General features: G+C 42.3%; 1 protein-coding gene across 1 annotated transcript in view; it reads left to right on the forward strand.

The window, feature by feature from the left end:
* The window catches only part of Nln (neurolysin), an 85,256-nt gene that overhangs the window by 48,976 nt on the left and 23,698 nt on the right, over window positions 1-12,582 (forward strand). The window contains exons 5-8 of the mRNA XM_021179980.3: window positions 433-535; window positions 1,101-1,261; window positions 7,509-7,644; window positions 9,585-9,951. Coding sequence (XP_021035639.1) covers window positions 433-535; window positions 1,101-1,261; window positions 7,509-7,644; window positions 9,585-9,951 — 767 coding nt within the window. The remainder of the gene's footprint in view (window positions 1-432; window positions 536-1,100; window positions 1,262-7,508; window positions 7,645-9,584; window positions 9,952-12,582) is intronic.

The raw sequence follows: 12,582 nt of genomic DNA on the forward strand, positions 1-12,582 counted from the left end.
GAATGAGATTGCCGTATATTTTTCTTTTGGTCCTCTATCATCTCCTTGGATTGCCTACCTAGAACCTTTCCAGAATTGTTAGAGACGTGCCAGGCATGGGCTATGGGAGTCATTCATTCCTGCAGGAAGATGGCAGGTGACCTAATTGGTATAGTGGACATGATTCTGGAATGTCCACTTTCTGGTCCTGTCTGACCTGTGTGGATGCTGAAGAGTGGGGGAGTGGGGAAGAGGGATTGGGGATGCGATGGAGACAGTGTTGAACAGAATGTAACTGGTAGTAGACAGAGTGACAGCAGCTGCTTTGCAGACTGCATTTCTGAGATAAGACAGGATCCTGACTTCATGGATAACTGAAACATGCTGCCTGATAGCAATGAAAAGGCAAGGCTTTTCTATTGCTAACCCCCTGTCTGTCTTCTTTCTCTTCAGGAAATCAAATCAATGAAGAAGAGAATGAGTGAGCTATGCATTGACTTCAACAAAAACCTCAATGAGGATGACACGTCCCTTGTATTTTCCAAGGCTGAACTTGGTAAATTTGTGCTGTTTTGCTAAATTGAATTATATCACCTCACAGGTTTAAATTAAAATTCAAAGAATTCTTTTAAAACTTGTCTAGTATCAGCGCTGACAGATAGTCAGTGGTTAAGAGCACCAGCTGCTCTTGCCAAGGGCCTGGGTTTGATTCCTGTCACCTATATGGTTAATTCTTCTTGGTAAAGTACACTGGTGTTTATTTACCAGCCTTCAAGCCTTGACAGATTTTCTGCCTCTCCATGTCTCCCACGCTGTAAGCTAGTCTTTTACTCTGGGGTATTTTATTTTATTGGCTTAATTTTGCCTCCTCTCCATTAAAATGCCATCTGTACAGGTGCCCTGAAACATTTTTGTTTGTTTGTTTCAAATTGTTTTCTGAGCCAGCTGGTCCATCACTGCCTCCCCATCCTGACACAGTCCAAATAAGATGGTGCCGTTGTCCTTGTGCCTGAACGTCAGTTACCACATCGCATCCCTCCAGCTGCTGAAAGCAGTGTGCCCACACTAAGTAAGCCAGTGACGTGTGGGAAACTGATGCATGAGGAAATGGCTTTTTGCAGGTGCTCTTCCCGATGACTTCATTGACAGTTTAGAAAAAACAGATGAAGACAAGTACAGAGTTACCTTAAAGTATCCCCACTATTTTCCTGTCATGAAGAAATGCTGTGTCCCTGAAACGCGAAGGAAGATGGAAATGGCTTTTCATACGAGGTGCAAACAGGTACCATAAATGTCTTTGTTTTGATCTTTTGTTTGTCAGTATCAAAGCAGTGCACCAAGCGATAGCCCTGTTTGCCTGGGCATTGCATTTACTAATTGCATATACGTATGAGAATTTTAGCTTTTTCTTTTCCTCGTCAGTTTGCTTGCTGTGCCACAAGCTAGACTGTTGTAGTAAAAATAGAACAGATAAACACAAACGAGAAGTTGTATTCCTTTCCTGCATTTGAAGGCCAGAGCTCGGAAGGAGTCTCTCCCCCTTAACAAGTAACCACCAAGGTAGGTTCTAGAAATTACTATTCTCAGCCTGTGGAAGGAATGGAGAAAGTACAGACCACACATCTTTAAAAACCTGTCTCAAGAAAATGAAATAACAACAAAAGCCCATACAGATAGCATCCAAGGACTCTAGTCATAGTCCATGGACTCAAATGTACTACATATGTAATTGTATCTGCTGCAAGGGAAGCTGACATGCATACATATGTAACTGTATCTGCTGCAAGGGAAGCTGACATGTATACATATGTAATTGTATCTGCTGCAAGGGAAGCTGACATGTATACATATGTAATTGTATCTGCTGCAAGGGAAGCTGACATGCATACATATGTAACTGTATCTGCTGCAAGGGAAGCTGACATGTATACATATGTAATTGTATCTGCTGCAAGGGAAGCTGACATGTATACATATGTAACTGTATCTGCTGCAAGGGAAGCTGACATGTATACATATGTAATTGTATCTGCTGCAAGGGAAGCTGACATGCATACATATGTAACTGTATCTGCTGCAAGGGAAGCTGACATGCATACATATGTAATTGTATCTGCTGCAAGGGAAGCTGACATGTATACATATGTAATTGTATCTGCTGCAAGGGAAGCTGACATGCATACATATGTAATTGTATCTGCTGCAAGGGAAGCTGACATGCATAGCTTTTAGTTGACAACTATTTGCTAGACTTAGAGTTTTATATTAAAGGGTGGGTTTAAAAATTGATTCTGAATCAAATAGCCACCTCCATATTAGTCCTGGCTACCAAAGTAACCATGAATATCAGGCCTCGGTCATTTGATGTCTTGGGCTCTAACACCAAGTCTCTGCTTGCCATTCAGTTGAGTTTCTCATGATGTAGTTGAGTTTCTCATGATGTAGCAGCCTATGAAAAGGAAGACAAGAAGTTAGCCGTTTTCCCCCCAATCCACACCCAGTGCTAGAATAGGAACACAATAATCATACGAAGGAAGGAAGGAAGGAAGGAAGGAAGGAAGGAAGGAAGGAAGGAAGGAAGGAAGGAGCGAGCAAAGACACACAAGGTGTGGCAATACAAATCCTTAATCTAAGCAGAAGCAGATAGCTTCCTATGAGTTTGAGGCCAGCCTGGTGTGTGTGTGTGTGTGTGTGTGTGTGTGTGTGTGTGAGAGAGAGAGAGAGAGAGAGAGAGAGAGAGAGAGAGAGAGAGAGAGAGCTCCTGACCAGCCAAGAATACCTGGCAAGACTTTGTCTCAAAAAAAAGGAGGCAAGAATCAGGAACATAGGAGGTACATAGACAGTTTCAAGCATTATTTGGCAAAAAGTCCCTTACCAGTTGTATTCCATGCCTCCCTTCCTCCATCCCGTGCCAGTTTGAAATACAAGAATTAGATTAAGAATTAAATAGCAAGAGTATGTTCCATATCCTTCATAATAAAATGTCTTCAAAAACTTAGCTTCTTGTATCATTTACTTCTAGGCAGTAAAATAACTCTAGCCAAATACTGCTCTTGTTCATAGTTCCTACCAAGTTTTATTAACTGATTCATTTCTACATTAAAAGACTTTGCTTTGGGGCCTTTTAGAAAAGGTAAGCTTTTGCAAGGAAGAAAAGAAGTAGGCAGTGTTCTCAAATTAATCTCTATAGTTGAGTAACTAAAGGACCTTCTCCTCCCATGACATTAGGAATGTGGCAGAGCTGGCTTGTCCAACAGACTGAATCCACAGTTCAGTCTGCCTTGTCTTCCATCTCCCAGTGTCCTTCTTTCCATCTTCCATCTTAGAAGCTAGCCAGTTCTTTGAGCTCATCTCTCTTCTGTAAATTTTTTTTAAAGTAGCACTTAGTGACAAGCATTATTAATTTTCCCAAGCAATTTCACTAGAACTAAGATCTACTGCTACATGGCATACCACCAAAGTTACGGCATCAACAGCTGCTGTAAACACTACCCGTATTATAGTACATGTAGTATACCCACAGCCAGCAGCGCTGCTTTCCAGCCTGTACTCTCTCCAGTCGCTTTTCACTTTTGTACTTTTTCATTTTTGTTATAGCAGCATTTTGTTCCCATCAGTCTCCATATTCCATAGTACATCTTTTCAAACCCATTCAAAAGCATGATAAGTCAAGCTGTAAAGTGGGTTCGAGACTGGCTTGAGCTATAAAGTGAGCAAGCCCTTGTCTCAAAAATCAAAACAAGTCAGGTTTGGTGATTCACATCTACAAACCAAGTATTCAGGAGGCTGAGACAGATAAGTTCCTCTGAATTTGAGGCTAGCCTAGGCTACAGAGTGAGAAGCTGTCATAAATATCAACCCCCTGCAAACCCCCTCCCACACACACACCACACACAAGAAAAAATAATACAGGGTTGAGGAGGTGGATGGAGCTTGGTGGATAAAGGAACTAGTCATGCAAACCTGACAGCCCCACAAAAAGCCAGCTGCAGTGGTACATGTGTAATCCCAGTAGTCTTACTTTAAGATGGGAGGCTGAGGCAGGAGAATACCTGGAATTAGAGCTCATGGGTGAACTAGCCTGGGCTATGCAGTACAGCAGTAGAAACAAGAGAGACCCTGCCTCAACAAAGCAGAAGGCAGAAACCAAACTCAGAAAATAGTCCTCAGACTTCCACACATGTGCTGTAGTATGCACACATCTCCTCATCCTACACACACACGCACACACACAAACACGCATGCACACATACACACACACACAAACACATGTGTGCACAAAATATTTTTAAATTGATATATATAAGAAAAGAAATCAGTCCATAAATAATTTGCTGACTTGATTGTTGGGATTAATAATTTTTCCTTTGACATTATAAGATTACTTTTTCAGAGCTGAAGAGATGCCTCCATAGGTAAGAACACTTACTGCTCTGGCTGAGGACCCAGAGTTGGTTCCCAGCACCACATGGTGTCTTGCAGCCATCAGTAAATCCAGTACCAGGGGATCTGATGACCCATTTGGACCCCTCAAGCTCCAGGTACACTTGCAGTGCACACGTATGTGCAGGCAAAACAGGCATACACAAAAATAAAACAATTTTTAAAAAATTAGAGACAAAAAGTGATCTTTTCTTTTATTGTTAAAAATAAAATAGATTTTGTTTGTTTGTTTGTTTGTTTGGTGGCACACATGTGTATCCCAAGACCCAGAGGCAAGAGGAAGATTTCTATGATTCTGAAGCTATCACTTGGGATACATAATGAGTTCTAGGCCTGCAAGGCTACATAGTAACTTGTCTTAAACAGAAGCAAATACAAGCGTGTGTGTTTGTGTGTGTGTGTGTGTGTCAGTGTGTTGTGACTATGTGTCTATGTGTGTCTGTGTGTGTGTCAGTGTATGTGTGTCTGTGTCTGTCAGTGTGTATGTGTCTGTGTGTGGGACTATGTATGTGAGTCTGTGTGTGTGACTGTGTGTGTGTATGTGTGTGTGTGTGTCAGTGTGTTGTGACTATTTGTCTATGTGTGTCTGTGTATGTGTGTATGTGTCTGTGTGTGGGACTATGTGTGTGTGTCTTTGTGTGTGAGTCTGTGTGTGTGTGTATGTGTGTGTGTGCGCCTAAGTATCCAGGTCCCTAATAGAACATATGTTAAGGAAAATACAGATCCCATTTTGAATGTCAAATACCATGGTATGGTCATCTGTTTGTGCTATTTAAACAAAGTACTATAGACTGGATAACTTATAAATAATACAGACTTATTTTTCATGATTTTGGAGGCAGGAAATCCAGATGCTGTGTGCTCACAAAGAAGAAGGAAAGTCTCTTTTAATCACAGGGGGCAGGGCAAAATGTACCTAAGCTGGTTTCTTCCAGCTCTCTTGTAAGCCACTAATCAATTCATGAGGACAGCGATACAAGGTCCCATCTCTTAGGGTCACAGCAGTACAAATTAATTTTCAACACATCTTAGGGGAACTTTCAGACAATAGCATATGGAATTAAGTACATTAATTAATTAATGTGCATTCTTCTAGAACCAACATCCATTCGTAGAACTTTTTATGCTGTCTAACTGAATCTGTGTTCATTATAAACTAATTCCCCATTCCCTGATTCATTTTTCATGTCTTAGTGGCTGAGGACACTCACATGTCCCCTGTAACTCATGTCTTAGCATAATGTCATAAAGGCTTACCATGTTGAAATATGTCAGAATGCCCTCCTATTTAATGATGAGTTGTATGTTGCTGTATGGATATACCACATTTTCTTTTTTTAAAAAAATTATATTGGCTGTTTTATTTATGTACATTTCCCCAGTTTCCCCTCCACAAACCCCTATCCCATCCTCTGTCCCCCCTGCTTCTATGAGGGTGCTCCCCACCCACCCATTCCGCCTCACCATCCTAGCATTCCCCTATGCTGGGTCATCAGGCCTTCACAGGACGAAGGGCCTCCCCCTCTCATTGATGCCAGATAAGTCCATCCTCTGCTACCTATGCAGCTGGAACCATGGGTCCCTCCATGTTTACTCTTTGGTGGTTTAGTCCCTGGGAGCTCTGGGGGCAGAAGGGTCTGGTTGGTTGATATTGTTGTTCTTCCTATGTGGTTACAAACCCCTTCAGCTCCTTCAGTCCTTGCCCTAACTCCTCCGTTGGGGTCCCCATGCTCAGTCTGATATTTGGCTGCATACATCCACATCTGTATTTGTCAGGCTCCCGCAGAGCCTTTCAGAAGACATTATATCAGGCTCCTGACAGCAGGTACTTCTTGGCCTCAGCAACAGTGACTGGGTTTGGTGACTGCATATGTCCCTGTATTATTTTTAGATTGGAGCAATTCTGGGTTAAAATTTTTGAGAAAGGTGGGTAGCCCCATCCCTCAACTGGGGGCTGTGCCTAAACTTTGGATATGGTCTCTACAGGTTCTTTCTCCCCTTTGTTGGGTATTTCAGCTAATGTCATCCCCGTTGGGTCCCAGGAGCCTCTTGCTTTCCTGGCATCTGGGAGTACCACATTTTTTTTTTTTTGATCTAGTCTTCTTTCGCTGGGCACTTGCGTTGTTTCCATGAATTTACTATTGATTAATGATGCTTTGAACACAGGTATCTATAGATACCTATTTTGTGTCTGCTTCAGTCCTTTTGAATATTTTCTCTAAAGTAGAATTGGGATTATATGGTAACTCTGTAGGGTTTTTGTTTTGTTTTGTTTTGTTATTGTTGTTGTGGAGGGGGCTTTGGTTTGGGAGTTTGGGGCTTTTTTGTTTGTTTTGTTCTGTTGAGACTGGCTCTCATATAGCCCTGATTTGCCTTAAACTCATTATGTAGCTAGTGAATTTCCTGAGCCTCCTTCCTCCACCTCCCAAGTGCTGAGACAAGATGTGCTACCATGTCTGGTTTGTGTGGAGCTGGTGATCAGACTCCAGGCTTCATGACCTGTAGGTGAACACCCCACCCATTCAGCTTTCATCCCCAACCCATCTGTGTGTAACTGCTGAAGAATCACTGTATCATTTTGTACAGCTGAGCCATTTTACATTCTCATCAGCAGTACACAAGAGTACCAGTTTCTGTACATCTCTATCAACACATTATTTTCCATGTGTGGATATAGAATAGCAAAACAAATTCATGTGAAGTTAAAATGGTAAATTGTATACTGTGTATAATTTGCCACAAACACATCAGAAGGTTGTAACAATAAGTATTTGGTACTTATGTAATTGAAAATAAGTTAGAAATCATGGTAGTTCCTAAGCCATGTTTTGCTCTGAGTTTACAGTACCGCATAGTTTATGAAGAGTTCTTCAGCTATCTCAGAAGCTATCTCAAAGCATAAACTGTTATAGATTATTTCAGGAATAACATACCACATTTCCAACTTGCTTAAGGCTGAAATGGAAGCAATAGTTAAAATCGCCTAAACCTGTTTGACAGTGTCAGAGCCTCTCTGATGCTGTGACTCTTAGTGCTTTGTGTCCAGTTGTTCACTTTTGTCTGTTTTTTGTTGTTCTTGTTACTAGGAAAACACCATAATTCTGCAACAGCTCCTGCCGCTGCGAGCACAAGTGGCCAAACTGCTCGGCTACAACACCCATGCTGACTTTGTCCTTGAACTGAACACTGCAAAGAGCACAAGCCATGTGGCAACCTTTCTAGGTCAGTCCTTTATTTAGGGTCAGTTCTATGGCTTCTGTTCCCTTTGCCCCACATCACTTCACTGCATAACATCTCCGTAACGTCTGCCTCCGCTAAGCGCCTGGGCTGCTTCTCGAGCCCACCCTGGGTTCAGGAGAAGGGTATCAATCAGCTGTTCACCTTAGATGAACTCAGTTCTTGGGGCTGCTGGTGTTCTCTATCTCACGGTGTTGGAACATTTAGTCTATGTTTTACATATGATCAGTGTGGACTAGCAGACTGTTAGCTCATTGCCTTAATTTACTTCCACTGTGTATGTGATACTATATACTCTGTGATACTATATACTCTGTGATACTATATACTCTGTGATACTATATACTCTGTGATACTATATACTCTGTGATACTATATACTCTGTGATACTATATACTCTGTGATACTATATACTTTGTGATACTATATACTCTGGCTACTGATAGATTACTATGAAATAAGCAAAGATATGACAAAATGAAAACAGGGCATACGTAAAAAAACTGGCACTTTACCCTCCAAAGTCCCCTCTTAAATATATAAACATAATAGAGAGTGCATTAAAAGTGTTCCCTAATTACTGTCATCATATTCATTTTAAGTCTTTTTTCATAAAGTTTTTTAAAAAACAAAACAAAACAAAACAAAAAAACCCAGGGTTTCCTGGGCCTAGTGACACATCCTTTTAATCCCAGCATTCAGAAAGATCTCTGTGAGTTCAGGGCCAACCTGGTCTACGTTGTGAGTGCCAGGCCAGCCGTGGCTACAGAGTGAGACCCTGTCTCAAGGAGAAAACAATAACAACTAAAGTTTCTGGTACAGTAACATAACAATGAATAAAGTGCCTGCTATAAAAGCAATGAGGATTAGAACCAAATCCCTGCAGCCTGTGTAAAAGCCAAGCTGACATGGGTCACCTGTAGTCTTCAGACTCAGAGCCAGAGGTGGGGTATCCTTAGGGTAACCAGGCTAGCTAGGCTAGACAGTTAACAAAGAAAGATTCAATTAAGAGACCCTGCTTCAATAAACAAGGCGTAGAGTCATTGAGGAAGATACCAGATGTTAGCACGAATGTGCAGGTGCACCAAGCCATACATGTGAGCACATATGCTCACAGAGTACACACAGGCATGCGCCTCTGCCTCCCAAGGACTGGGATTGAAGGCATATGAACTAACCAGTACCCCTAGAACTCATGTCTCTAGCTGCATATGTATCAGAAGATGGCCTAGTCGGCCATCATTGGGAAGAGAGGCCCCTTGGTCTTGCAAACTTTATATGCCTCAGTATGGGGGAATGCCAGGGCCAAGAAGTGGGACTGGGTGGGTAGGGGGGTGGGGGTGGGAGTCTGGGGGACTTTTGTGATAGCATTTGAAATGTAAATGAAGAAAATACCTAATTTAAAAAAAAAAAAAAAAAGAGTACTGGCTGCTTTCCCAGAGGTCCTGAGTTCAATTCTCAGCAACCACATGGTGGCTCACAACCATCTGTAATGGGATTTGGTGCTCTCTTCTGGTACAACTGAAAACAGCTACAGTGTACTCATATAAAATAAAATTTAAAAAAAGAAAGAAAGAGCCGGGCGTGGTGGCGCACGCCTTTAATCCCAGCACTCGGGAGGCAGAGGCAGGCGGATTTCTGAGTTCGAGGCCAGCCTGGTCTACAAAGTGAGTGCCAGGACAGCCAGGGCTACACAGAGAAACCCTGTCTCGAAAAAAAAAAAAAAAAGAAAGAAAGGCAGACAGACAGACAAGGGGGAAAGAGTTATCAAATAAATCACTTTAGAGAGAAAGCTCTGCCCCCTTCAGCTCTTTCTCCTCCTTGTGCTGTCTCCTCTGGCTGATTGGTCCAGCACAAAACTGGCAGTACTTATGAATACACTTGCTCCAAAGGATGCGTCACTAACTCAGTCATTTCCCTCACAGATGACTTAAGCCAGAAATTAAAACCCTTGGGTGAGGCTGAACGGGAGTTTATTTTGAGCTTGAAGAAGAAGGAATGTGAAGAGCGAGGTTTTGAATATGACGGGAAGATCAACGCATGGGACCTCCATTACTACATGACACAGACAGAGGAGCTCAAGTACTCTGTGGATCAGGAGGCTCTCAAGGAATACTTTCCCATTGAGGTGGTCACTGACGGCTTGCTAAGCATCTACCAGGAGCTGTTGGGACTTTCATTTGAACAAGTGGCTGATGCCCATGTTTGGAATAAGAGTGTTTCACTTTACACGGTGAAGGATAAAGCTACTGGAGAAGTGCTGGGGCAGTTCTACCTGGACCTCTATCCAAGGTACCTGAGTGGCTGGGGCAGTTCTACCTGGACCTCTATCCAAGGTACCTGAGTGGCTGGGGCAGTTCTACCTGGACCTCTATCCAAGGTACCTGATTGGCTGGGGCAGTTCTACCTGGACCTCTATCCAAGGTACCTGAGTGGCTGGGGCAGTTTTACCTGGACCTCTATTCAAGGTACCTGATTGGCTGGGGCAGTTTTACCTGGACCTCTATCCAAGGTACCTGATTGGCTGGGGCAGTTCTACCTGGACCTCTATCCAAGGTACCTGATTGGCTGGGGCAGTTTTACCTGGACTTCTATCCAAGGTACCTGATTAGCTGGGCAGTTTTACCTGGACCTCTATCCAAGGTACCTGATTGGCTGGGGCAATGCTACCTGGACCACTATCCAAGGTACCTGATTGGCTGGTAGAAGCAACCTGACTCAGCCCTTGAATATTGCCCACATGTACAGGGGTTAAAATGTAGGCTCTCACCAAGCTGTGATGGCATGTACCTTTAATCTCAGCACTCAGAAGGCAGAGGCAGGTGGATCTCTGAGTTCAGAGCCAGCTTAGTCTACAGAGCAAGTTCTAGGACAGCCAAGGCTACACAGAAAAATCAAAAGCAAAAAAAAGTAGGCTCTGAAGCCAGAATGTCTGCCTTCATCACACGCTAGACAAGTTATACAGCTTTGCTGTACTGTCTCCTCACAGGTCCTGAAAGACGGGAATGCTTGTAGCACTGATTTTGTGGATTATTGTAAAGATTGCATAGGCTGATTACTTTCATATCATTTAGGAAACCGCACAGCACATAGCTGAATTCTTTTAAAAAACAAAAGAATAAATTTGTAAGTATATCGTGTATGTGTGAGTACATGAGCCAAGCTAGACAGGGTGTCTGAACAACCTCCCAGCCCATCACCATCACCATCACCATCTACTGCATTTACTTAATTTAAAATTGCCCCCAGAATGTTTATTAACTAGATAATCTGTCTGCCATTCAGTCCTTTACACTCTGAATATTCGTTTGTCTTTCTGGGGCCATCACAATGTAGTAGAAATAGCAAAATGTTTCTAATGTGTCCAGATGCTCAGCTGACGTAACCTCCCTGAATTGTTCATTCCTCTGGGCCCTTTGTAAGAATATTTATGTGCTAAGGACTGTATGTACACATTTAGTCAGGGATAAAATTTCAAATATTATTGTTTAAAGTATGTAACTATCAACTCCAAATGTTCCATCAAACACAAAAGATTTGGATCTTTTTCTCCGTAGGTTACTTTCTAAAACAAACCCGTCCTTTTGCAATTAATAACCCATTATAAATAGACCAAAAAGAATTATAGCACTCCCTCCTTCAGCAAAGGTCGGTGAGTAATCCCCTGGCTCTGGATGCTCAGAATGAGGCTGAATTGTGATCCGTTTAGTGGCACAGGTGTCCTTCAGCACCTAGGCTATCCCAAAGCTTTTTGGAAAAGTGCCAGGAGGGCCAGTGATGGCTCAGTGGGTAAAGGTACTTGCCACCAAGGCTGACAACTGAGTTTTATTCCCAGTAGCCATAGTGAAAGATTACTGACTCTGACCTACACACACATGCACACTCACACACACACATTGCAGTATGCATATAGCCACGTACATACATACACTAGTGTCAGGTACAGTTTATGTGAGTACTTAAGAGGATAATCCTTTTTGGGCCAGCAAATGGATTAGTCGGTAAAATCCCGTAATCCCACAAGGTGGCAGGAGAGGACTAACTCCTGAGAGTCATACTCTAGCCTCCACAAAGGAGCTAGCCACATGAATGTACACACACACACACACACACACATATACACAGGTACACACATATAGATACACACACAATTTAACCCAGGAAGTCTTTCCTGTCTCCTAACACACTTCCAAGGGACAAAGCCCTCCCATCCACTGTGTCTCTACAACATACTTGCCCTGTTTCATATTAGAGATCCGGTTGTTGCTAGATAATCTAGCATAGGGTAATCTGTTGTGAGAATAGTAACCTAACTTATACTCATTTCTGTCACAGTCTGCAAAAAGATGAAATACGGGTTAACAGTCTTATTTGTCTGACTCCAGAGTAGATTCTTTTAAGACATATTTTCTTTTTAAAGTACATTTTATTTTTACTCATCAAATACTGAGATTGTCAAACAAACAGAATCTTCTGACTCTTACATGAAACTGCAAGGCAAGAACTTTTAGTCTCTATCACTTTATAAACGCAACATGAAAAGATATAATCTCAGATTTGAGAATTTTTAAATTAACTAAATTGAATATGTGTTTATTTGTTTGTTTTATTTTGTTTGGGGGTTGTTGTTTTAAATAGGATCTCTCTGTGTATCCCTGGCTATTATGAAGCTCACTTCACTGTCTAGTCCAGGCTGTCCTCAAGCTCACAGAGCCCCTCCTGCCTCTGCCTCCTAAAGTACTAAGATTAAAGGTGTGAATCACCATACAAGAGCTGGAGAGATGCTCAGGAGTTCAGACCAATCAATGGCTGCTCTTCCAAAGGACCTCCCAGATGGTCGCTCACAGCCATCTATAGTTTTAGTCCCAGGGGATCCAACACCCTTCTCTGGACATGTGGACACTATATACACATGGTGCCTGG

Source organism: Mus caroli, unplaced genomic scaffold (genome assembly GCF_978045245.1).
Source record: "Mus caroli unplaced genomic scaffold, Mus_caroli_1 scaffold_15, whole genome shotgun sequence".
Lineage (NCBI taxonomy): Eukaryota > Metazoa > Chordata > Mammalia > Rodentia > Muridae > Mus > Mus caroli.